Below are 27,528 nucleotides of genomic sequence, written 5' to 3' on the forward strand. Positions count from 1 at the left end.
CCACAGTTGTTATGGCGGTTTGACTATTGCCAATTAGTATTTTGGAAGCAATTTTTTAAATTGCTTCACATAAAACAGGAAATGTTATCACAGAGTGCATTTACTTGCAAGGATTACATTTTCAAGGTAAAGTGTAAGTGAGAAGAAGGTAAATGATTTAGCATGAATAAGGGAATACAGTCTATTCTTCAGTTGCATAGAATTGTGGAGTGCAAGCTCATAATAAGAGAAGGGCCCATGCAAACATCTTCCAAAGCTTTTGGTTCCCTTCAGTTTCATACAGCCTCTAAATAATGTCACTGCAAAGAGAGCATTTACCAAAAGACCTCTTCCTTAAACTAAATTGAAGAGAAATCTCGTTATACTTGCCAGTTAGCTGTGTAGGCATTGGAATTATTAAGCTTCTTTTACTGGCTTTTAATTGTGCCTTTTGGCTAACTTAAACTCTTCCAATGCGACATTAACCTTATGTAGTTCTATATATGATAGCTATGTAATAACTTTCCTTGCTTCCTGTGATTTTTCTTGTTTCTTTCTGTGCTTTAAAAAAAAAAAGGTTAGTTTCTAAACAGAGAAATTGTGATACTAAAGAACTATAATGCATAATATTTCATAGTAACCCTTTGGTGCTGAGCACATATTGAGGATCGATACCTTTATGAGAAATAGGGAGTCGTTGTTTATCCCTGCTAATAGATTTTGAGTTTTTGGAGCAAGGTCTCTCTCTTTCTACTTGTGAGGGGAATGGTTCTTGCTTCTGGAATAATAATATCCTGTTCTGATTGCTATGGGTGTATCTTAAAACATGTTTGTTTTTTGTTTTTCTTTTTTAATGAATTGGATAGTGTTGTATGGTGTAAAATACCTTTTCTGGAAAGTTCATAGTTAATTTTGTTTAACTTTGCCTGTATGTAGAATCTCAGAAAACTTATTCTGTATTGGGGGGGGGGAATAAAACAAAAAAACCAACCCACCACAAAACCAACAACTTCAAAGTAGACTAGTTGATTGACATTGAATGAGAATGAATTGGTTTTACCTCAGTAAGAGAATTCATTCAGGGGTTAGTTTGATGTAACTAATCAGTTTAAAAAGTAATTTGAAATAACTTTCAGACGTTTACATACAACACAGATTTAATGTATCTTTATTTAGACAACTGGAAGAGTTTTGGGCATTAGGGGCTCGCTTACTTGCATCTCCCATGTTTGTTTAATTCCTGTCACACCAAGTTTCTTATAACTTGCATTTAGTATCAAAAAATAAACTGATGCAATAATCTGTTTAAACTAGTTTCTGAATTGTTTCTCCTGTAGCCCAAGACCCCATGGGATTCAAGTTTTCTAAGCTAAATGCATATCAGAGTTGCTTCAAAGACATACATGTGTCTCCTGCCTGTTTTTTCTGACTCGGAGGGTACGGAATGTCAGTCCAGCGATGCTTGCTTACTTATTGAAGTGTTAGCTTCTTGGACTACATAAAAAAACAGTGCCTCTCTCTGCTTTTTAGTATGAAACTTTTGCAACTTCATACTTGAAGGGGAACCTCTGTCCGCCTCACTTTCTTACCCCTATCAAGTTCCTCAAGTTCATTTTGTAATTTTTTTATAATGAGCTATTTAAGATCTCAGACTCTACCATGTGCCCCCCTCTCACCAACCAATCGTTGCTTAGTTGTGAAACCTACCTGCCCCGTGTAGCAATAACGGTAATTATAAGTTAAAATTTGTTAGTAGAGCTGAACTTGTTTTACAAATTAATTTAAGCCTATATTACAAAACTGCAATAAAATTATTAGTAGAAACTCATACAGTTATGACATTGATACTCATTTATTGCAGAATTGTCAGGTGTATTTGAATCATTGGCACCTGTTTATTTGATAAAATGAGAGGATTTTGAAACAATTTCTAGATTATTGGGCTTTGTTAATATTCAAGTATTAGGGCATTTTGGATGTCTAATAATGAATCATATTTTTAACTTACCTTTCTTTCAATGTGTTTTGGTGGGGTGGGGAATCTGAAGATTAATATTGAAGGAGAATAACATGTTAAAAATACAAGCTGAAGGGGTTTAGAGGACCTCCTAGAGTGTAAGTTCAGAAAGTCATCTTTGAATGTGCCAGGGTTTTCATTTATTTTGCAAGGTCACCAAAATCTTTAACATCAAAGCGCTGTTAAAAGTTGATCCATTTCTGATCTACCACAAAGTCTGGGGAGGGTGTGTGTGTGTGTGTGTTTCGCCTCTGCCAACCTCCTTCATCTTCCTCCTTCTTTCCTGCCAACGCAGAATGCATCTTCCCGCTGCTTGCTTGTCCTAGCTTTTTGGGCTGTTGCCTTCTCACTACAGTGCCAGCTGTGGCATGGAATTCAAGCTTATTCGCTCAGCAGGACTTTTAGTCTTGTGTTCTGTCTGGTGCTGGGTAACCTCATGAGTTAGTAACCAGTGAGGGTGAGGTACCACTGTCTGACAGTAGTGTTTGAGTATGTAAATGTAAAATCAATGATAGTGAATTCCGTAGCAAGTTTCTTAGAATCACTGATAGGTTTTCATTTTCAGGAGAAAAACTGTGTTTGAGTTGGGTTTTTATGTCATCTGCTGTTGTACTTGGTAGCTATTCAGAGAAAGATGTATGAATACCTGAAATAAAAGTAATATAAAGAGGCATTAATAAAGTCCATGTTTGCAAGAAACATTTTCTGTTGATGACTTTGTGATTCTTCTTTCTTCCTCATATCCTTCAAAATATAATTTCTTTTCTTTTTTCCACAGTTAAATGCTATTGTACGCTTTGTGACCTGCCCCAATCCTACACAACTATGGCAAGGGTTAAATTATATTTTTTAGATGTGGGGATTGGAAGGAGGCAGTGTGGCAGGTTACACCCTTATTAACTCACTTATTGCTCATTAACAGCTTAAAACATGGTTTGAAATGGAAACAAGCGAAGGAAGGTGCTCTGACCACACGCCTCTCCACTTCTATTTCAGACATTTCTGCGACCTTAATACAATGCCTTTGTGTGCATACATTTGATAGTCTTTGAGCTATGTTACCACGTCAGTTCTCTTCCAGAGAACTGCTGTCTTACATGAGTAAAGATTGTTTGGAATTTTGTGAGGAAGGAAACAGATTTCTGTATGATTGTACCTTCTTTTGTTGCAGATGCTGGAAGATATGTAGTGAATGAAACAAGAATGAAGGGCCATAAGTCAGTGAAGTGCATCGTATGATAACAGCATTCTGTCACGAAAATTTGTGTGGTGCTAGGCAAATAGCACAAATTAAAATCCTCTGTCTGTTTCTTGTTTTCCTAGGAGCAAGCTAGAGATTCTGCGTTGTGGTTCGCAAATTGTTGAGAATTCAAGGTGCAATTGAAGTCAGGGAGCATTGAACATGAAGGGCTCGATGTTCTGAAATGTTGAGCAATAGCTCTTCCCGTTTTTGGCACCCAAAAGTATGCTGGCTTGACGGATCTTTATGTATCATGATTTTCCATATATAGAAAGGGAATAATATTATTCTTCCACCAAGCAGGCCTGTTTTGCAAATAAGCTTATTAGTATTTCTGGTATTAATGGATGTTACAGTGAGGAGCACAGTAGCAGAGGCTCTAAGGAAATTACTACTTCTAGAGTAGGGAATGTGCTGTGTGCAGCAGATAATCCTTAGAGTCACAGTGAACTGTGAAAAGAAGACAAAGTATCCAGCCATCTTTCTGAAAGTCTTTTCTGTTCTTGAATAAGCAGGGGCCCTGTGACCACGTAGCTTCTTGTGTTCCAGCTGCTGATCCCTGGACTGCAGCTAGTCTACATACAGGTGCTTCTTTCCAGCCTGCCACCAATTCCGAGAGAGAGAGAACCGCTGTTTTAATACCAAGTAGTTCCTCCTGTCCTGATCTGCAAAGCCAGATTGAAGTGCTTTTGTTAGTGCTGCAGAAGAGTGATAAGGTCTGCTGCTCTTGAGGAAAGAACAGGAAGAGAAGAAGAGATTGCACGATTAGGCAGGAAAGGGCTACTGTTATGTGGTGAGGCAGAGGGCAAGTGTTTGTGTGTTGGGAAAGTGGAGAAGTAGGCTCCTGGTGTTAAGGCAGTGTACTAAGACTACACAGGGGTTCCTAGAACTAAGGTCAAGCCCCCCAGGAGCCAGGATCGGATCATTCAAGCTGAATTTCAGAATCCGTACATGCTCCAGTTTTTATGAAATTGCATGTGCAAGGGAGTCTCTTTAATTCTGTTTGACTTAGAAACCTTAATAATACTCTGTTGCATTTTGAGTTTTTGTTTAGGAGGTTGTGTGACAAATGTATAGGAAATAAACTTGGAAACCATTCTTTTCCTTTTGATCGTACTCAGTTCTCAGTAGATTGCATACGCAGGATAATGAGAATTCTCTGAGGTCCTTTCTACAAAAGAGGTAAAGCAAGAGGAGAAAAAAAATTTCCTTTGGTGCTACTATTGATTTAGCTATACTAATGGTAATTTCCAAGACTACGTTTGACTTCTACCCATGCCTATTTTGTTTTATTGGTATTAAGTAATGTTTTATGCTCTACCTAAGAAATGTGATCAGGAGCTGGATTGAACAATGTTTTTTCTTGTTGCTGCAGTCACATTCATTCTTTTTTTTCTTTTCTTACAGAAAAGATGAGTGTGCCAACTCAGTCTGTGCATAAAGACAATGGGAAAACCATGGAGAATGTGGAGGAGCACAGCTATAAGCAAGGGAAAAAGATCCGAGACACCCTAAGGACAACAGAACGAGATCACAAGAAAAATGTGCAGTGCTCGTTTATGTTAGACTCCGTTGGTGGGTCTCTGCCAAAAAAACCAATTCCAGATGTTGATCTCCATAAGCCTTACCTCAGCCTTGGCTGTAGCAATGCTAAGCTTCCAGTCTCTGTGCCCATGCCAATACCCAGAACTGCACGCCAGACTTCTAGGACTGACTGCCCAGCAGACCGCTTAAAATTCTTTGAAACCCTGCGGCTTTTGTTAAAACTTACCTCAGTCTCGAAGAAAAAGGACAGGGAGCAAAGAGGACAGGAAAACACCTCTTCTGTCTGGCTGAACCGATCCAATGAACTGATCTGGCTGGAGCTGCAAGCTTGGCATGCTGGCCGGAGCATTAATGACCAAGACCTCTATCTCTATGCAGCCCGTCAAGCTATCCCTGATATCATCAATGAAATCCTCACCTTCAAAGTGAACTATGGAAGCTTCTCCTGTGTAAAAAATGGAGCCAGTCTCAATGGTACTTCAGGAGAAGGAGTTTGCAAAGCAACACATGGAACTAGTGCTTTGGGTTACTCAAGTTACCATGAACACCTCCATCGCCAGCGTGTCTCATTTGAGCAAGTAAAGCGGATAATGGAGCTGCTAGAGTATATAGAAGCACTTTATCCGTCTCTGCAGGCTCTTCAAAAGGACTATGAAAAGTATGCTGCAAAGGACTTCCAAGACAGAGTGCAGGCACTCTGTCTATGGTTAAATATTACAAAAGACTTAAATCAGAAACTAAGGATTATGGGAACTGTATTGGGCATCAAAAATCTTTCTGACATTGGCTGGCCAGTGTTTGAAATTCCTTCTCCTCGACCATCTAAAGACAATGATCCAGAGGATGAAGAAGTTGATAGGGAAACAGAAATAAAGGAATCCTCAGGAACATGCACAGAGGAGAGCGATGGTGAAGAACAAATCTCTGAGGAGAATGTTGAGGAACTTAGACAAGCCATCAAGAACAATTTTACTAATAAGCCAAATTTTGACTTTCAGGACCATTTTTCAAGGAGGCTTGATAGGCTTGAATCTGAGGATGACTCTGCCTCTTGGGTTATTCCAGAATGCAGTGCTGAGGCAAGCTGCAGCCAACACTGTTTGACCTCTATTTACAGGCCATTTGTAGATAAAGCACTGAAGCAAATGGGGTTGAGGAAGCTAATTTTAAGACTGCACAAGCTAATGCATGGTTCATTGCAAAGGGCCCGTATGGCGTTGGTAAGGAGTGATCGCCAGCTGGAGGTAGGTTGCTACTAGTGTACATGGATAACAGGAGTACCTCCCCTGCTGTATTGTTTCTAACTGAAACTGGAGGAATTGGGATCTTATGAAAGTTTGGTTGCTTTGTTGGTTTTTGAAAGATAGTATATGTTATGATTAAGAGCCTAGTTCTGCTTCCACTGAAATGAATCTGTCATTTGACCTGAATTAGAATTCGTATGAAGCACAAACTAGTTCTCTGTTCTTGTTTGTAGTTGAAATGACGTTTTTATGATAACATCTTTGCTCATTGCATTTTCTAATGTCTAAAGCCATAAGTCAGAAAAATTACAACGGAAAATTAGGCACAAAAGTTGAGTTGTGAGAAAAATTAGCTATGGAAGTGGTCATTTTCCTTTTCTTGTCTTCAAGACTGGATATCTCTCTGCAACACATCCTTTATGAAAATGTCACCATTGTTTTGGGTTTTTCCTCGTCTAAATGAATGAAGTACTGTGGTGGCATGTTACGCTTGAGGCCAGACTGGATAAATGAATGGACTCTCTTAACCTTGAAATCTGTGAAAGCGAATCATGTTAGCATGTTGCATTCGTCAGCTAGCTCTTAGTTTAATTTTTTTTTGGGGGGGGGGTCATTTTATATTCTTAATTAAGAATGATTGTGAGTTAATAAAAACAAAATTATGAAATAAGCAGTAAACGAAGGACAGTAGTTGAAGTTTCATAGGGTAAGTTGTGGTCAATAATTATTTCAAGGCAGAATATTGTTTCTTAATATAAACTGTTTCCTAACTTGTAGGCATTTTTACATTAGGAAGAACTAGTAGTAAGGATTACTTGCCTTCCTCGATAAAGTGGCACTGTGTGTGGGGCCTAACCATGGATTCTGGACGAAGGACTTTCTTAGCTGTTCTACTATGGTTACCATATGTGATCTTCGACAGGTTGCTGATATCTTAGTGTTGACCATCACATTTGCAGAAGGAACAAGAATTGTTTATCTCCCTTGGAGGTTATTGTTTTTAGGATGAATAAATTTATATTTATAAAGTTATTTGATTTTGAAAAAGCTTTTATTCATACTGTTGCTAATGTAGATATTAATGTAAAAAATGAAGCTATTAGTTGAATTTTTATTTATTCTCTAATTGGTTTCAACTTGTGTTTTAGGAAGTTTTGCATTAAGAAAATCTTTGTGTATTTCAAAAGAGTCATGTGCCTAAGCAAAACTTACAGGTATCTGTTACAGTAACCAGAAGTAACCCCAAACCATATATACTTAGATAGAAAGTTCAGCTTAATATATAGGTAGAAATACCTTTTAAAAAACCCCATAATTTGGGGGTATTGAAAACTACTTCAAATGTATTGTTGAAATTGCTAAATACCTCAAATGTTTTGACTTCATAAGGGTTCTTAAAACAAGTTAATGAAACACTAGTAGCTAGAGTCTTTGCTGCAGCTTCACAGAATTAAACTTTTTGGTAATTTAGCGTTGGATGACTTGTGTAAGATGTGAGGTTAATCTTTTCTCCCTCCTTCTCTACCCTTGCGACTTCTTTGAATGTTAATTTTCAGTAATTATTACATTTTCTTTGGAATATTGTCCTCTTTAAAGAAATGACTTTATGACTAAAGGTGAATGTTACAAAATTGTAAACTTCTTTCCTGCCCCAAAATTAAAAGAATGCTGTCAAAAAAAGAAAATACTCTTTGTCAGAAGTGCAGTACCTACTGCAGCAAAAGATGACATCAGATTAAAATAGAAGAGATGATTTTGAATTGCTTGGTCTTTGCATCTGACAGTACTTTGAATGTAGTGTCTTGGGTTTTTTAGTTCAGTTCAGTTTGATATTTGTATGCAGCCAGAGCTGTTAGTGTTTTGTTAATCTTTGTTACTTCTGTTTTTTTATATCTTGACTCTGTGTTCATGTGTGTAAATACACTTTAAAATATCTGGACATAGTTTCATTTCTATTGTTACTTAAAAACTATCTTTCATCTAAAATGTGCTTTCTGGATTCTTTCACTGTATGCATTTTAATACTCATTTAATCTTAAATATATGTAAATGTTTCTACCGATAGCTGTTTTTAGTGTTTTTTAAAGTACAAGTTTCATTCATCATAGGCTCTGATACTTTAACAAGGCTCTAGGCACTATAGAGTCTGTCTGGTGTAGAAGTTGTATAATTTCATTCTTAAAGAAAATGGCTAATTTTCTTATTTTAGTTTACAAAATCAGAGATGTTATTTTAGTAGAACAGTATTTAAGGCTGTGTACCCTGTTTGTTGTTTATTCAGCTGGCTGCACTTTTGAGTATGGATTTTATGTATGACCTCAATAAATGTCTTGGACTTTGTTTTCCTGGGGATTTTTTAAGAAGTATTTGGTAGTCACTTGAAACATTTCAGATTGGGCCCGATGAAGATTAAGATTAGTCAAATTGAGCAATAGAAGTTTAGGTGTCTAATACTAAGTCCTAATGTCATGTGCTGTTATCCTTAATGTTAGAAAATGAAATAACACATTTATTCAGTCTCATTGTCTTATTTTTGCTCATAGACTAGTTCTTTAATATTTTTATAAGAACTAAATTTTCCAACACTATACTTGCATCACAGTGAGGATTGTGTTTCTTAAATATTTTCTTGTACTGTAGAAGTGTAGTATTTTCATGATCTGTTATTAATGAAAACTTCTTGTATAAAAGCCTTTAGCTCTGATGCTATTCTGGTGCTATGGGTTTCTTTAAAACAGAGTTAGTAAAAAGAAGACATTAATATACCATCTCAGAAGATAGGTTCTTATATTGTAGATCAGCTAGTGATTAAACTTCAACTAAACTAGGTATAGAGGAAATTCCCACTCGTGCATGTTTGCTATCTCTGCATAATGAGCTAGTGGTTTTATAAACCACTTAAGAATATTCAGCGCATAATACGTTTTGTGCCAACGTTAGACAGTAATGAATATGCTATTCCATCCCCCGTGACAATTGAGAAACATCGCAACATTAAAAAATAAAAACACTAAGAAAACTGACTTTGTCAGTAGCTGTAATTTTGTGTGGCTCTTCTGAGAAAGCAGAGTTTGTACAACACTGTAGGTACAATGTCAAAAATGTGTGTGTAGGTGCAAAGGAATAAACAATTTCTTTTTAAAATTTTTTTAATTTTCTGCTAGATAATAAACCTAAAAGTGGCTTAATTTTTTTTAACTTTCTAGGCAGCACTTAATCATTTGATCTAATTTCTGGTAATGTGTTCCCCTCCTTTGAAGTGATGTTATTTAAATTTGGCACTGAAGAAAAACCTAAAAAATGCTGGTTGTGTGTAATATATGAATGAAGGATATTCAGGTGTCATAGTTAGCAGCTGTGAAATGAGAATTAGAATAAAACAAACTTAATCTGAAACAAATCTTATCCTTAGATGATGTATAGTGTGTTGTTATCTTTAAGAGCTGTGCACATATTGCAGTCCAAATTTTCTTCCTAAATTAAACCCCAGAGTGCCTCCATGTACAGCTTTGCCTAGAATGTAATCACAAGGTATATAGTTTAGATATCTAGGATGTCTATTTCAGATAATTTCAGTTATTTTCTCTAATTAGAAAAGTCATTTCATTTAAACACAGTTTTCATTTAAATGAAAAATAAGTTTATTAATTGAAAAAAGCAGCTTGATCTCTTTATATTTTATCTTCCTTTTTAAATTTCAGTTTCAATTTCTTAACATCTACCAAAGTTCATGTTATTTTTTTTTTCAATAGTTTTGTTCAATTTAGCTGGTGACACTTTCTTGAACATTGCATTACTTTACAATGTGGAGTTTTATGTAATATATGCACTATGTATTTGAAAAGGAACGAGGTTACGCACCTGACGTAGCCAAGTGCAAACTTGCTTCTCTAGATATAGTCATTAGTGTAAGACCTTTTGATTGATTGATTTATTTAATATATTTTGAAATTCTCAAGTATGGTATCTATAATGACCTGAATATATGTCCCTATATATTATGTTAGGCTTAACTTGTATGTTCACCATAACCTCAAACAGCAGTTTTTTCCTGTGTAGTGAGGTGATCTCCAGCTTTAATGGATTCTTTAATCATTTTGAAACAGAAACATAAAGTAAGAGATTGTTTTGTTCACTCCCAAGGGTCCACAATTGTTTTCCTCAGCCTGGTGATCCTCAAATAAAAAAAAATTTAAAAGTTAGCTTTAAAAAAAAAAAAAAAAAGAGAGAAATTGAAACTTCCATGGTTGATTTGCCAGTTAATAGAATCTTACCTTGTAAAAGTAGACTTTTGTGCATGCTACTTTAAACAAATGCTAAATCCTAAAGAATTTAAGGATACTCTTCATGATACCTATTTCTTGTTACAGTTTTCAGAATTTCCAGATCCCATGTTGTGTTCAGATTACGTGCAGTTATTAAATTCCCCACCTTGTTGTGAGCAAAAATGCAGCACTGTATCATGGGAAGAGCTGAAATCCATGGATTTACCATCTTTTGAACCTGCATTCTTGGTCCTCTGCCGAGTCCTGCTCAACGTTATCCATGAATGTCTCAAGCTAAGGTTGGAACAAAGACCTGCTGGGGAACCATCTCTTTTGAGTATTAAACAGGTTTGCTTCAACCGTTTCTTTTTTATATTTCCTATTTGAAATAACTTTCATTTATTATTTCATGTCATTTCATTATGATGAGGTGGTTGGTTTAAAGAGAATTAGTTTAAGAAATGACAATGTATAATTATGTAATAATGTTTATAAATAGTCTTGTATTTCATATGGAGATCTGTTTTTTGCGTAGTAAACAACTGATCATATATAGCACTCTGATTCAGACTTCCAGGAATCAAAACTGGTGATTAAAGAATTATCTGCCAGCGAAGGTAAACAGTATTTGTTCCGTATGCATTATAAGCTATATAACCTTGTCTAGCACATCTTCCTCCATTTCAGTTTCTTAGGCAGTGTAACCAGTTTTAAGGGTCTGTGGATTTCTTTTTTTTCTTTGATTTTATCCTTTTTTCTTTGCAAATGTAAGACCTTTGCCAACATGCAGTGGACACATAGTGGAAGCTGATTAAGAAGAAAAACAAAATGAAAAAAAAAATTGTCTTGCCCAGCATATTGTTTTATATAAATATCTGATATTTTCTGTGGGTAGTGACCCAAGATTGTCATTCCTGTCACTGGTTGAGAATGTTGTACGAGGATTTCTTTTCTGGTAGTTATCTGATACAATGAAGGCTGTTTAGATCAATGGTATTTTTCAAAGTCTAGTCTAGGACATACTAAAGTTGTCTGAAGTTATCTCCCTGCTCCCTGGTAAGTATAACGAGATCAGGGTTTTATCAGGTGGTCTTTAAGGGTAAACATTTAAATAAGCTCTGATTATGATTTCACATTCCAGTTATCTGCTGCTCCAAAATCAATTGCAAAGTTATGTTATAGTCCTAAATAAATTTCAGTCCTCTCTCTTTGCCCCCCTCGGTATACTAGGATTTTGGATGCCTTTATATCCAAAAGCACAGTACCTACAATTTTAGTCTTAAGAGTCATAGCTATAGTAAAATATAGTATAGCATACTGTATTGTAAAGCACAATATATCCTTTTTCCCCCAGAGACTGGGGCTATTTTTTTGCCCTTACATTTTCTGTTCTCCTTGTGGACTCTGAGTTAAGTAAAAATGACAGTGTCTTCCTGGAAAACAATGTGTTTGTTACAGACTGTTTTGGTGGTGTATACTGTCTTGCTAATTACATTGAAAAAATGAATTCAACTCAGCAAATGCTTGCTGTCCCACGCAATATTTCTGAACAGGCAAAGGAGCGGTGGAGGATATTTTGCAAATAGATCTTTTTGTTTCCTGAAAAGTTATAATTCCTGAAATCTTGAGCAGGCTCAAAACAGAGTCTAGGGGTCTGTTTTGTTCTGCAAGTTCACAGAATATTACAGAATTACAGAGAAGTCTGGGTTGGAGATACTCTGGTCCAACCTTTCGGAAGCTGGGTCTTATATTAGGTTAGCCAGGGCCTTGTTAGGCCAGATCATGAACACTTCCAGTGAGAGAGATTCCACTGTTTCTCCAGCCAATCTGTTCCAGCATTTATTTTTTTCTCCTAGTAAAGCATTTTCTTTTATACAGACAGAATTTCCCTGAAGCAACTTGTGCCTGTTGCCTCGTCAGGTTGCCGTGCATCCTTGTGAAAGGAGTGCCCCCATTTTCTCTGTAACTACCCTGTAGGCATTGGAAAACTGTGGTTAGATTCCCTTTGCATATTCTCTTCTCTAGGGTGAATAAACCCAGTTTCTTGAATTGTTCCTCGTATACATGTGGCACAGCGCAGTTTGGTTTCTGTAGTGATTGACCTAGTGGGTGTCATTTGGGGCACTGAGACCTTTAAGTGCCTCCTACTTTTTGGTACCATTTAAAATGTGTAGCAGTACTGTGTGAATGTATCGGGTATGCTAGTCCTGATACTCAACTTTTCCAAAGTGAAGTTAAATTTTTGGATTACTAGCAATTCAATTCTATTTAAAAAAAAAAAATCTGGTTTGCAAGAAAAAGTATACACACAAAAAGAAAACCAGCACAGATTATATGCTTCCTACAAGTATGCTTTTTCTCCCATCCTTTCTCACTAGCTTCCTCTTTTTGAGCCATCTCGTCCATGTTTCACTTTTAACAATAGCTTTTGTTGTCCTGATGATCCTGAGTTATCGGAGAGAGCTGTTCTTTTAATGGCAATTTGCCATTATGTGCTGGCAGTGTAGTTCCTGAACAGTTCAGGGTGGTTCTCAAGTTCTGCATTTGTGTTGAGAAGTGGAGGGGAGGGTGTGTGTCTATGTGCACGTGCACATGGGTTATTTCTGTTAGGTGGTTAAATTAGACACTGTCATCTGTTATAACCTGTGTTGAGTGTCTTACAGCACCATGATCTTCTGCAAAATAACTATCAGATCTCTCTGGATCTTTCATACCAGTTGGTAGCTTCAAAAAGATAGTAGATGATACTGTCATTTCATAAAAGCTGCTTCTTTACAAAAATCAGTGGAGAAATTAGTTCAATACTGCTAGAAGATTTTTAGTTCCAGATTATAGGATACTGTGATAGAGAAATGCAATTTACAAATAAGTCATTTCTTCTTCATGAACACCCGTTGAAGTCTATAACTAGAAGCACAATAGCATATTGTATGTTGATGCAGGTGCTGATTTCTTAATTACCAATTCTGTTAACCACACACCTGTTAAGCAGGTAGTATTTGAACACATGTTTTAATGATTAAAGAAGAAGCCAGCTAAAGGATGTGTGTTTGGATGGGGAAAACTGTATCTGACGATCAGCACTCTGTCTAGGTGATCTTAACAGCTCGTAGTACCTCCTGGAATTTTTGGATCAACAGTCCTTAGGTCAGCAATCAACATGTTGTGCAGACTGCTTATGGTCTGTTATTGTCATGCATTAACTCTAAGGTAGTCTGACCTAGTTGAAAAGTGAAAAGTCATACCTACCTGGTTTCTGATAAGTGTCTGACACCACTTGGAGCAGGGCCACAATGTACTGACTAGTTACTGTGTTTTGCTTAATCAGGTTCTGTGTATCGAGTGTAGTTATATACATACACATTCTTTAGTGTGCTCACTATAGACCATATTTTTTGTTTGCCTATTGCCTTGTGAGTTTCAGTTCCAAAAGCTGACACTTAAAATTAGCACTATAGGGTTTTTTGTAAATCCTATATTCTGTTGTTCAATAGCACTACACATCACTGTATAGCAGTATTATTTAAACAAAAAAAATCTATTTTTAATTAAGTTTTGAGAGTTTTTTATTTTGGAATAGACAAATGTTACTCTGCAAGTTTTAGAAGTGAACTTTGCTTGTATCTGTAAGATATGCCATACTATATAGTAAAGTTTTATGGATAAGTGATATTGCCAAGTCCCATCTGTTTCTGTGAATAATGAATAGTTAAATACCAATTTTAAATTCTTTGGACAAGTTATGTTTTTCTTTGTGGATCCAAGGACAAAAAACCCCAATAAGTTAACACAGAGTACACTGGATGTGATTGAGTGGGGAGTGAAGAATGTACATTCATTTTTAAATACATGACATGTTAGTGATATAAATGTGTAATTACTGGATTTCTACCTTATAAAAAATTACTTTTTTTTTTTTCCTTTTTCACCTAACTATTGTTAAGTTTTAAACTACAGAGTTCAGAATATTACCCTTGTTTCCCCTGCATGTGGGGGAGCACAGGGTAACGTGTTCTGGCCTATAAAAGAATCACAGAATCGTATAGGTTGGAAAAGACCTTTAAGATCATCAAGTCCACCCGTAAACGTAACACTACCAAGACCACTGCTACACCATGTCCCTAAGCACCTCATCCAAACGTCCTTTAAATACCTCCAGGGACGGCGACTCAACCACTTCCCTGGGCAGCCTCTTCCAATGCTTGATAACTCTTTCAGTGAAGTAAAATTTCCTAATATCCAGTCTAAACCTCCCCTGGTGCAACTTGAGGCCATTTCCTCTTGTCCTATCACTTGTTACCTGGGAGAAGAGACCGACCCCCACCTCTCTACAGCCTCCTTTCAGGTAGTTGTAGAGAGCGATAAGGTCTCCCCTCAGCCTCCTTTTCTCCAGGCTAAACAACCCCAGTTCCCTCAGCCGCTCCTCATCAGACTTGTGCTCTAGACCCTTCCCCAGCTTCGTTGCCCTTCTCTGGACACGCTCCAGCACCTCAATGTCTCTCTTGTAGTGGGGGGCCCAAAACTGAACACGGTATTCGAGGTGCGGCCTCACCAGGGCCGAGTACAGGGGCACGATCACTTCCCTAGTCCTGCTGGCCACACTATTTTTGATACAAGCCAGGATGCCATTGGCTTTCTTGGCCACCTGGGCACACTGCTGGCTCATATTCAGGCGGCTGTCAACCAACACTCCAAGATCCTTCTCTGCTGGGCAGCTTTCCAGCCACTCTTCCCCAAGCCTGTAGCGTTGCATGGGGTTGTTGTGGCCCAAGTGCAGGACCTTGCACTTAGGCTTGTTGAACCTCATACAATTGGCCTTGGCCCATCGATCCAGCCTGTCCAGGTCCCTCTGCAGAGCCTTCCTACCCTCAAGCACATCAACACTCCCGCTCAACTTGGCGTCATCTGCAAACTTACTGAGGGTGCACTTGATCCCTTCATCCAGATCATTGATAAAGATATTAAACAGGACTGGCCCCAGCACAGAGCCCTGGGGGACACTGCTTGTGACCGGCTGCCAGCTGGAGTAAACTCCATTCACCACCACTCTTTGGGCCCGGCCATCCAGCCAGTTCTTTACTCAGCGAAGAGTCCACCTGTCCAAGCCATGAGCAGCCAGTTTCTCCAGGAGAATGCTGTGGGAAACCGTGTCAAAGGCTTTACTGAAGTCTAGATAGACAATATCCACAGCCTTCCCCTCATCCATTAGGTGTGTCACCTTGTCATAGAAGGAGAGCAGGTTAGTCAAGCAGGACCTGCCTTTCCTAAATCCATGCTGGCTGGGCTTGATCCCTTGGTTATCCTCTACATGCCGTGTGATGGCACTCAAGATGATTTTCTCCATCAGCTTCCCCGGTACCGAGGTCAGGCTGACAGGCCTGTAGTTCCCCGGGTCCTCCTTCCGGCCCTTCTTGAAGATGGGCGTCACATTAGCTAATCTCCAGTCAGCAGGGACCTCCCCAGTTAGCCAGGACTGCTGGTAAATGATGGAAAGGGTCTTGGTGAGCACTTCTGCCAGTTCCTTTGTTACTCTCGGGTGGACCTCATCAGGCCCCATAGACTTGTGAATGTCTAAGTGTTCCAAAGACTCTTGTCATATTAATAACATTATTGTATGTTTTTTGCTTTTATGCCATTATAATTTCTCATGCACTATAATTTCTCATTTTAATTTCTCATGGACAGGAGTCCACTATATTGATGTATTATTTTGTCAGGATAGCCATCATACAAGATTTTAAAAAGCAGATTAACCAACCATTCCATTCCCTCTGACCCTCCAAATGAACCCCTCTCTTCCTCTCAGACTCTCGATTTGATGAAGTGGTTGCTTAGGAAAGGTCAGGGGTTGTCAGACCTAGAGACTGATAATAATTTCAGAAGAAGCACTGGAAGGACTTCTGAAAGAAAGGCGTTTGTAAGTGTAGGTTTGAAATTGTTCTTGCTGTTTGTGTACTCCTATGGCTGTGGTTGTGCACGTTTCTTCAAATAAATAAAAGCTGTAAGCTTTCAGGGAGGGGTGACAGCTGTTTGGCCAAAAGTGACCACGTCTGTGGTTGAAAAGGTAACTTTCCTCATGTTAGCTGTGCCAGAGGAAACAACAAAAGAAACACCAACTGTTTTCAGGTCTGGTATGGGTCTGGTTAGAGTTGTGGGCACCTGCCCAATAGATTAACAATGAATTTCCTGTAGTAAAACATTTCTCATAGGTCTCCATTTCTCATAGGTCTCCAAGCATCTGTCAAACACATTGCGTGTTATTGCTGACTTGCTTCCATTTAAACTGGTGATTTGATGATTGTGGGCCCTCTTGCCCACTTCTAAACTTTTTAACTATCCAGTAAGTTGCTTGCTGTGGCTCTGTGCAAGGAATGAATTCTGAAACATCTGCCTCCATTTACAGTTATGTGGCAAATGGCATGATGGTAATTAAATAATCTGGGAAAACTAGTGACATCTTTCCTGCAGACATATAGAGCGACTGTATGCATTTCTAAAAACTGTAGAAATTATGTAGTGATAAACTAACATATTTAGACAAACTGGACTGACAAATTAAGCTTTCACTTCCCACGGAGAATTTAAGAGTAATGTCTTGACTGATGGCAGTTTTGGGGTTTTTCTCTTGCAGCTAGTGAGAGAGTGTAAAGAGGTTCTGAAGGGTGGCCTGTTAATGAAGCAATATTACCAGTTTATGTTACGGGAGGTGTTAGATGACTTACAAAAGATTGACTGCAACATTGATTCTTTTGAAGAGGACCTGCATAAAATGTTAATGGTAAGCTTCAAAAAGGAGAAAATATTGGAGTTGTAGTATTAATCTGAATACTGCTAATAGAAATCTATTGTCCCTGTTGGGTATAGGTCTTGCTAATTTTTTTGTTCTTGTGCTACTTTCACATAATTTTATTGCTTTAATGGACTTGTAAAGGTAACACAGTAACCATTGCCATTTTAGCAATGATTTTAGCAATACTGATGTTTGTTTACTGGATTGTGGTACAGTATACCTGTAAATTGCCTGTATTTACAATGAAATGGTTCATAAATAGAACTGTAAATTCCATACATTTAAACTAAATTTTTAATAAATTTTTAGTATTGAATAAAAAAATAAATACAATTGTTTGACTAACATCATGTCTTAATATCTTGTTATTGCACTCATCCATTAATTTTAACTAGATACCTTATTTTTAATGTGTATAAACACGAAGTATTTTCAAGACAAACACTTGGCCTCTGAAAGATATTAAATGAAATATTCTTTAGTAGATTTAGTTTAAATTACTGTTCCCTTGGATGTGACTGATTTTTATTTTTTTTGTGAGTTGTTTGAGCTTTGTCCTCACTATTCTGGGGAAGAAAAACCCTAGGATATACCTCAATACTTCATCAGTAGTGTTTTCTCAGCAGAGCTGTTGGTACCATTTATTGTTGGGTATGCATGGCCATTACATGTTTTTCATTGCCTACAATGGTGAAAATAAAATGTTTTACCTGAAGTTTCTTATGTTGCGTGCCTGCCTTCTCACCATCTGAAATTTCTAGAAACTTCCAGCAGAAATGACTTGGCTAGATGCAAGGAAAATATTGAAATTTTGAAATTCCTTACCTGTTTTTTTTTTTTAGGTAGTTGTAATGTTTTTGTGCTTTGAGGCAAGAGCTTGAACTTTGGTGGCAGTTTTAGTTGTATAAGTATTTTGCTTTTTGTAGGTCTTGAAAGGGACGGTAACAAGACTGTGTAAATAGGAATAAATATATCGGGCTTCAAAGAATTATAGTTTTTGCTTGTTCAGAGTTGCAGGTTACTGTAGCGCCAGTAGCAGGGGAGAAAGATTGGATGAATGGTCAGGATTGTCAGAAGGTTGGGACAGCTGGACAAAGAGAGCTGAAGAGATGATCTGGACTGAAAATAGGGATAGGGAAAACTTGCATGAAATCAGAAGTTTAAGACGGGATAAATGACGAGTGGGGGGTGGAACTTATTCTTTGTCTTTTCCTGTGGACTCCTTGTATAGGCAGGCAAGGTAGCTAAGAAGAATACTGGAAGAGGAATTAGGCTGAGAGTGGAAAGCGAATTAAATAAAGTCAAGAATGGGGCTACAGCCTGAGACTATCAGAACACGGTACCTACCTAACTCAGAGTAGAGTTCTAAGGTTTTCCATATCTACTCCACTCTCGTGAGACCCCACCTGGAGTAGTGTGCTCAGCTCTGTGGTCCCCAGCATAAGAAGGACATGGACCTGCTCGGGTGGGTCCAGAGGAGGGCCATGAAGATGATCAGGGGGCTAGAGCACTTCCCCTGGGAGGGCAGGCTGAGAGAGTTGGGGTTGTTCAGCCTGGAGAAGAGAAGGCTCTGGGGAGACCTTATAGCAACCTTCCAGTACTTAAAGGAGGCCTACAGGAAAGATGAGGAGGGACTCTATCAGGGAGTGTCATGATAGGATGAGGGGTAATGGTTTTAAACTGGAAGAAGGTAGATTTAGGTTAGATATTAGGAAGAAAGTCTTTACTGTGAGGGTGGTGAGGCACTGGAACAGGTTCCCCAGAGAAGTTGTGGATGCCCCATCCCTGGCAGTGTTCAAGGCCAAGTTGGATGGGGCTTTGAGCAACCTGATCTACTGGAAAGTATCCTTGCCCATGGTAGGAGGTTTGGAACTAGATGACCTTTAAGGTCCCTTGCAGCCCAAACCATTCTATGATTCTATGATCTTGGCATTATTACAGTGTCATCCAAAAATACCTGAAAGCAATAGGAAGCGTCTTAACCATTTCTAAGGAGGGACATTGCTTGATGTTACGGATTATTGAACTAAACCAAATTGCAGCTAATTTTTTGCATTCAGTGGGATCTTGAAGGGCAAATGTTTGAAGAAGAACTGTACTTACCTGGATTTTTATGTTGGTTTAAAACAATAATAATTAAATAAAGGTGAGAGGTAAGACTTGATATAAAGGAGCACAAGGTATAATGTAGAATCTGAGAAGCCTGTTCACTGCAGTTATCCATATCCAGGAGGATATGTTCAGATAAAACCTTTTGGAGTAATCCAGTTAATAAAAGATTTAGAAACTTTTTTTCAGTAATTAAGCTTTAAAAACTCTGGCCACTGTGGGTATTCACTGATACAATGGTGAATAGCAGCACAGCAAGCAGGGTGGTGATACTGTCGATATTTTCAGAAAAGTATCGTGGAGACATAGTATTTAATACTTCAGTAGCACTTTCTACTTCCTGAGCCATAAATTGCACCTTTTGTGTGAAACATGTAGCTCTTTTTTCCGTCATAATAAATGAAAAATGTTGTAGAAATATTTTCTACAAATTGTATAATATTGAGATTGTTTGTTGATTTGAGAAGCTATAGTCCTTAGTTACACATTTTGTAACAATTTCTGTTTAAATTATCTCTTTCCGTGTACAGGTTTACTTTGATTATATGCGAAGCTGGATCCAAATGCTACAGCAGTTACCTCAAGCGTCTCATAGTTTAAAAAATCTGTTGGAGGAAGAATGGAATTTCACCAAAGAAATAACTCCTTATATAAGAGGAGGTGAAGCTCAAGCTGGAAAACTATTCTGGTAGGTTTTATTTAATTACTCTGCTTATGGTGTTCATTTGTACCAGATACGTATTCAAGTCGGCACTTGTTCAGGGTTCCCAGATGGGGCTTCTGGAGGCCTCAGTAAGCAGTTGGTAGTCTTTGCGGATTCATGGATTATTACAGTGTAGCTGTAGGATACAGTAAGTGCAGATTGCTCTTGCTCTAGCTGTAACAGGAATGACTGCTTCTGTGGAAAGTCCCCATTCCTGCTAGCCCTGTGCGCATAGAGTAACCAAGGGCCCCCAAGATGCTGGTTTCTGCAGGCAATGCGGCACTCTCGCATTGGACAGAGTAGGAAGAAGTTTAAGGTGCCGTGCTACCTGAATAAGAGTCTGAAGTTCCACCATTTCTGTTGCTACAGTGATATTGCAGGAATGCTGCTGAAATCTACAGGAATATTTTTAGATTCTGGACTACAAGACAGTTGTGATGAATTTTGGGCCAGTGCCGATGACAGTACTGCATCAGATGAAATCAGGTATTAAGCCCTTCGGCTTAATAATAATAATAAATGCACTTACTCATGTTTCTATACCCCTGACAGGTACATACTGCATTTTATTTCTTAGAATGAAAACTTTGTAAATGCAAGACTCCGTAGACTTTATTGCTGATATTTCTGTATGCAGTAGTAATGAACCATCATGTTGTTTGTTTGAAGCCTAGTAACCTTCTTTTTGGTTCAGGGTATAAGAGATTGTTTAATCTTTAAATTTAAATTCAATTTTTATATCCTTATCAAAAATGTGCCTGCGCAAATTCAATTTATTTCAGTCAGCTGCGTGTAAATAGTTATCTTTTCTGTGCTCTTCCTATTGACATATATGTGAATAATTCTTATTTTCTAATAGCTATAAAAATGTGATATGACTTATTAAAACATTGTCACTTCATTCTTACCACTGTTTCAGGAGGTCTGTTATAGAGACCAGCCGAGCACTCAAAGAACTTTTTCATGAAGCTAGAGAAAGGGCCTCCAAAGCTCTTGGTTTTGCTAAAATGCTGAGGAAGGTAAGTTAACAGTAGAGTCTCGTCTCATTTATATGCTTTAAAGAAATTTACTCTGAAAGCGTATTCTTTTGTTTTGTCATTACTTGTAGGACCTTGAAATAGCAGCAGAATTTGCATTGTCAGCCCCTGTGCGAGATCTTCTGAATGCTCTGAAGACAAAAGAGTATGTGAAGGTAAATTCAGATTAGAGGCATGAAAGTAGAGTGGGGATGCTAAGCAAAATGTCAAAGGATATTTATTGACATACTTTCAGTTTTTGAATGTGGCATCTATATCTCAACATTTTAAATGTTGTGTATTTAATATTGAATTGTGGCAGTCAAATTATTTTCTGTACCTGTGTTGTGTGAGTGAGAATGCTAGTCTATGTTTTGGGAAATCAGTGTCTAATTCCTTGTCTTCTCAAAGATTCTCTTTGTGACTTAGGAAGAGCCATTTTGCTTCAATAATACTTACTCATTTGTGAGAGGGGAGTGATAAGACTTAGTAAGGAGTGTTATGAAAAATAAATGCTTTAAAGTTTTTACTTTTGAAGTAAAGTTTTTACTTTAAAGTCCATTTACATCAGTAAATGGACATGTTTAAGTAGATAAACACAGGTCTGTAGTCTGAGATTGCGTGCCTTTATAAAGCAACAATATTATAGCAGAGGCCTGCTCTAGTGAGCTTCCTTGAGAGTACTAAGGATGTGAGAAATGCAGGGACTGCATTCTGTTCCAGAATAACTGTTGCTAGCAAACTGTTGTACAGCAAAAGTAGGTTAAACTCTTGGTGCCTGATATTTACTGTGCAATAAATTCCCACATTTATGGCTTTGCACTTTATTCTTTAAAAATTCCCAGGTCAACAAGTCTTTATTGCAGTGTGAATTGAAGTAAATCAATTGCTTCAACAGATTAAATTTATTTGGATTTGCTGTTCTTTTTTTGTCCTTCCATAAATGTTATATATATAATTCCCAAGTGGGAAATAATCTAACTTTTGCATGACAAAATTCTTGTTAGATTTACATAAATGATTGCTAAAAGTAGAAATTGGTTCAAGGGAGACTGACAAGTTCATAGGAGAGAAGTTCATAAAGGGCTGTTAAATACATGGATGAAGTATCTGGCTCAGCAGGACCCTGGTCTGTGAATTTTTTAAGAGTTGGAGAATAGTCATGGAAATCAGTATATGTTTACTTTTAAAAATATTTTTTCCCAGGTATCCACTCTTGGGTGCTTTAAGACACAATGTTAAATTTGGTAGACCTTTTAGTTAAAGATAGTATCATTGTTCTTATGCACATGTTTTGAAGAAAAAATTGAATCTTGAGTTTGAAAAATCTGTGTAAGCACATGGGTTAAATAATCTAGATAGATTATTTGGATCTCAAGATTTATCCCTCTTTATGTATTACCTCTCTTTTTTTCACCACTCAAAATGACACACATTTTGGTGATTAACACTTCATTTATTGGCCCTCTAACACCATGTAGGGAGTTTAAATTTTTAACAGCCTTTTCAATCAGATGCTCATTAGTTTTGCGAAACTATTTTAGCTTTCAGTAACAACCATCTAGTTTTTACATTGACCTATAGATTATAATGGTTTTAATTATAAAAGATGGCTGCCTAAAGGTAAAAATGTTGAGTGCAGTGTTTTGTCTTAGCTTGATGACGTCAAACTCTGAAAAGAGAGAATTAAACTTCACTGTAAGTCAGTTACTTCATGTCAAATCACAGGTATCCAGTATTTTACTGTTTTCACAGTCTGATTTTGATGCCTGACTTGGTTAAAGTATTGTTACCAATGTGACAGATATAATGCAGAAGTAGTTTTTAAGTAGTATAAGTAGTATTTTATTAGTGAACACTCTTACTGGACTTAATCTATCTTTCATGAATAGTAAAAGAATAACTGATATTTTTTTAGCCATATTTTTGCTTTCTCTTATCTTTTGTAGCCATTGAGAAATGTTATGTGGATTCTTAGAGATCCTGAAGGAATTTTTCTTCTTTTAATATTCCAGTCTTAAAAATGTGTGCTTCATAAGTCTTAAATTAGTCTTGTCTAATTTACTTTTTTAAATATGTGTATATATATTTTATACATACATATATGCACATATATAGTGTATATATATGAAATTGGACTTTTTGTAAAAAGATTCCTTTAGAAGAATATGTAGAAGGATTGATTGAAGGTGCAAAGAAAGATGTCACTGAAAGTTGGTGATCTAACGGATTTCAAGACAAATAATTTCGTATCATGCATTTTGACTTTTAGTGCAAAAATTGCTGAATGTATTGTTTTAGTATGTATATTGTACAGCTGTTTAAGATGGAAACTCTCCCTGTTGCTTAAATGAGACTACATATATCTATTTTGTCTGTTTTATGTATCACAGAAGACAGTGAGATTCACTCAGTATATTTTTGGTTTTTTCTACAGGTACAAATCCCTGGACTTGAGACTTTACAAGTATTTGTACCAAATAATATTGCAGGGGAAAAATCTGTGATTTTGCAGCTCCTCAATGCAGCTGCTGGAAAGGATTGCTCAAAGGATTCAGATGAGGTTGCATATGAGGCCTATTTACTAATGACCAAACACAGTGATAAAGACCATGAATTAGTTGACAGCTGGAGTACATGGGAGGGTCAGCCGGTCAAGGTAGTGCCGCAGGTAGAAACTGTTGATACACTGCGCACCATGCAGGTGGGTTTTGGTGCTTCTCTTTTTTTTTTTTTTTTCTCTCTGTTTATGTAATCTCCACAATTCTATGAATGCTTATCCTTTCAGATTAACCACAGTAATTTAAGTGAGGTACATGTCCTTTTATAGGTAATAAAAAGTTACATTCAAGGATAGGATTGATTCTTAGTTGTGTTAATGCAAGTATTAAATTGAATGGATTTTAGCATTTCTTAGAAGGATTAATCTCCACAGTGTGCATTTTTCAGGGTTGGACTTTTATAACAAAGAGATACTTTCAATATCTAGTTGGGTGTTCAGTATCGGAAGTGCGGGGTGTTCAGTATCGGAAGGACTTGAAAACTGTACATTTTATTAAGAAGTCACCAGTCTCCAAGAACATGTGGCGGTTGTGTGCTTTCCATGCACTGAGGCATGAAACCAGTTACTTTTGATCTTGGATGAATTGTGACATTTAAAGTTAAATTTCTGTGGAAGCTACTGGATGTTCAGCAGTTCTGCAGGAAGAAATCTTTTCAGTCATACTTTCCTTCATCCCAAGCCAGCAGGGGTTCCCTGCCAGCAGTTCTGCTGCGCTCTAGCAAGTGAGCCAGCTGCAGCTCCCTGCCCCTCCTGTTCTTGTATCCTTATGTTAAGCTAAGTGAATTTTCCTTTTGGTATGTCATACAGTTCCTTGGATCCCTACCATAAATGGGCTCTACTGCCCATGGACAGAGTGACTTTCCACATCACTGTGCCTGGCCTCTAGCATTCAGAGGGCTCTAGCAATTACAGGCAGTTGAAAAAGTCACTCCTGAACATACTGCTGTTTTTAATGTGCAAGCATGCTACTTCTTCTAGACTGAACAATAAAAAAATAGCCTTTGATTAAAAGGCTATTTTTTAAAAAGCTTGGAATTTCATTGGTCTTCTAGCAAAGTTAGCATTTCATTCAGAAAATGAAAACAGCAAAAGATGGAATTTAGTTTGCAAATGGTATTCTACCTGACTTATGTAAGTGCACATAAAACACTGTGTGTTTGTGTATGTGTTTATATGTGTATAACACTTTTTATTAATTTTTTAAAATCTGATATTGAAAGGTTAGGAAGTAGAAAGTCCTTCAGAAAGCTTGTGTCCTGTGGTTTTTAAAAAACGTGTTTTGACTGCAAACTAGAGAAAATGTAAGGTGTTCTTTAAAAAATATTCATAAAATAGAAGAATCCCATCAACATTTAAAGAATTTTGAGCATGAAAATATTCTTTGGGGGTGAGGTATTGAAAATCTGGATGAAGTAGGACTTGTTTTGTGAGTAACTTGTTGCAGATGCATTGTCTGTAGTTTGAAATCAACAGAGCTTAGTATGTGACTCATAGTGCCACAGCAAAGGCAACACCATCTGTGACTGTGTACTTTTATAGACTTCTGCAATATCAGAGCTCTGGTTTCCAAAACATATTCTTACATTTTAATAATTTTCAAAATTTTAGAAAATACTGTGTGGTAGATCTATGGCTTTCCCTGTTCAATAGTAGGATTTTTTCCTGAAGTGTGTTACATTGCTTGGATAAAACCTGCTTATTTATGTGAAGGTTGTTACCTCCATCTGCTTTGAGAAAATATAATTCTGTTGCTTAGAAGCTGCCTTCCTGTGTATAACTATTCTGAAGATAATTTTAATACAGTGTTTCCCATACCTTTCCAGAAGTGAATAGGAATATATTCCCCTTGAAAACTTGCTGTGACATTTGCCCTAATAGACCTCTGCTCATAAGATGAGAGTTTATCAAGTTCAGTTGCCAGCATCAAGCTTTTCTGTGTGAATTAAAGATTTTAATGAATAGCGACAAGAGAGGTCTTTCATATATTTAGAATTAAAAATGTAACCAGTTGGAATTTACTAATATGGGACATGTTTTTGTAGATAGGATTTTGTTTATAAGAAATAGTGGTGTCTTGTATTCCTAGGTTGATAACCTCCTCCTTGTAGTCATTCAATCTGCCCACCTTGTGAGTCAGAGAAAAGCTTTCCAGCAGTCTATTGAAGGGCTCATATCTCTGCACCAGGAGCAGACATCCAGCCAACCAGTCATCGCTAAAGCTCTACAACAGCTAAAGGTAAGCAGTTTTTGAGATTACCTCAGTCAAAATCGATGGTGCTTTGCTCACTGATAAGTAAAAACGTGTACGGAGACTTGATTGCAATGCTAATGACATATTCTGCAATTGTAATTTATGTAACTTCTATGGACTTTATTTTCAGTACAATTTTCATTCTGTTTTTGCAAAGAATTTTTGAGTGTATTTTTGAGCAATATTGGTGTAATCATTTTTGCACTGGGTAAGTGGGAAACAAGTCAATAATGCAATACAAATATTAATAGCAACAGAATAAATATGTCTTTGTATGAGAGTGCTATTGAATTGAAAGAGTTTGATTTCATAAAAATAAATTCTACCGAATTCTGTCAAAATCCATAATCTGCAAGAAACAACTTTTTTTTCCCATATTGGGAGAAGATGGCTGCTTTGTGATGTAAAAGTGGGTAGGTCTGTCTCTGATTTTTTTGCTCTTGTTTTTGGTGTGGTGTTTGGTTGTTTGGTTTTTTTTGGGGTTTTTTTTTTTTTTTGTGGTGTTTGGGTTTTTTTGTTCGATGAGGGTTTTCTTTGGTGAAGTTTTTTTGTTTGTTTGTTTGTCTTTTTGGAGGACCCAGAAAAGCAAAGATTTGTTACGTTGAAGTTGCAATATCAGGTCCCTACATTTCCTCCTGAGTTCAATAGAAGCTGTGTCCACATACAAGGGTGAAAATAAAACCAAAGGCTTGGTCATGTTATAGATAGTAAAACTCATTTTCTCTGTTCTTGTCTGTCTGATCTGGGTTGGGTGTTTTTGTTTGGGGTCCCCCCCCTCCCCCTGCTGTCTTTGTTTTTAAAGTTAATCTCACTCAAGCAAACAAACTTAATTATAATACTTCAGTTAATTATAAGACTTGCTTAGTGCAACTGCTGGAAAGTGTTTTTCCAAGACTGAACAAATTGTGATGGCATGAAAGTACATTTCCATTTAAAATAATGTAATTGTTAGATCCATGTTTGCCTTAGTCTTCTCAACTGTAGAATATAAATAATAATTTGATGCCCCCCCATCCCTTTTTGTTGTTGTTACTCAGAGTGATGCATTACAGCTATGCAATAAGATAAGCGGTGCCATTGATAGAGTTGATCACATGTTCACATCTGAGTTTGATGCTGAAGTTGATGAATCTGAATCTGCCACTTTGCAGCAATACTACCGGGAAGCCATGATTCAGGGTTATAATTTTGGGTTTGAGGTAAGGAAACAAAAACTTAATGACACATTTGTTTTGTAGTTTTGGTAAAAACCAATTGAAATTTCTGTTTTTGCATTGGTGCAAATAAGCTAATTATAAGTCTGTAGACATATGAAGAATTCTAGCAGAACATTGTAGAAAATATGTGTTGCCACAGAAATCTTATGTGAAAATGATTGAAAAAGAACAGATAGATCCATTACACTCAGACTCCAATTAGCAATGCCTGGAACTCTAAAAAGCTTTAAGAAGTTGATGAATTCAGGTGTAGTCTTGTAGACTCTGCTACTTGGAAGCATTTTACATGAAATCAGAAATACCTTTTAATACTGAATGTCATTGTGTAACTTGGCTTCTCACAGTTTTTCAGCCTAGAAGAGCATAATACTGTAACATGAGCCATTCTTTCAAAGTTTATGGTGGTTCTTTGATGCAGTGAATATAGCTTTTGAGTGCCTGCCTTAGAGTGCTGATGAGGAAATATCATGTTCAGATGCTTTTTTAGTATACTGTTTCACTATTTCATTCCTGTGAGCTTTGTAAAATTTTTTTAAGATTGTATCATACCCTAACATACTTCTAAGGATAGTCTTCTAAAAAACAGCTG

General features: G+C 37.1%; 1 protein-coding gene across 6 annotated transcripts in view; it reads left to right on the forward strand.

Annotated features, from left to right (window-relative positions):
- Nucleotides 1-27,528, forward strand: part of MAP3K4 (mitogen-activated protein kinase kinase kinase 4) — a 74,577-nt gene that overhangs the window by 15,595 nt on the left and 31,454 nt on the right. For all 6 annotated transcript variants that reach the window (XR_012775308.1, XM_075499094.1, XM_075499090.1 and 3 more), the window contains exons 3-12: nucleotides 4,644-6,025; nucleotides 10,396-10,638; nucleotides 16,922-17,068; nucleotides 19,720-19,877; nucleotides 20,262-20,378; nucleotides 20,812-20,911; nucleotides 21,001-21,084; nucleotides 23,346-23,612; nucleotides 25,558-25,707; nucleotides 26,760-26,921. Coding sequence is in view for 5 of the 6 variants with exons in the window: in XM_075499094.1 (XP_075355209.1) it covers nucleotides 4,644-6,025; nucleotides 10,396-10,638; nucleotides 16,922-17,068; nucleotides 19,720-19,877; nucleotides 20,262-20,378; nucleotides 20,812-20,911; nucleotides 21,001-21,084; nucleotides 23,346-23,612; nucleotides 25,558-25,707; nucleotides 26,760-26,921 (2,810 nt within the window). In the remaining variant the exon portion in view is untranslated. The remainder of the gene's footprint in view (nucleotides 1-4,643; nucleotides 6,026-10,395; nucleotides 10,639-16,921; nucleotides 17,069-19,719; nucleotides 19,878-20,261; nucleotides 20,379-20,811; nucleotides 20,912-21,000; nucleotides 21,085-23,345; nucleotides 23,613-25,557; nucleotides 25,708-26,759; nucleotides 26,922-27,528) is intronic.

Source organism: Mycteria americana, chromosome 3 (assembly GCF_035582795.1).
Source record: "Mycteria americana isolate JAX WOST 10 ecotype Jacksonville Zoo and Gardens chromosome 3, USCA_MyAme_1.0, whole genome shotgun sequence".
Classification (NCBI taxonomy): Eukaryota; Metazoa; Chordata; class Aves; order Ciconiiformes; family Ciconiidae; genus Mycteria; species Mycteria americana.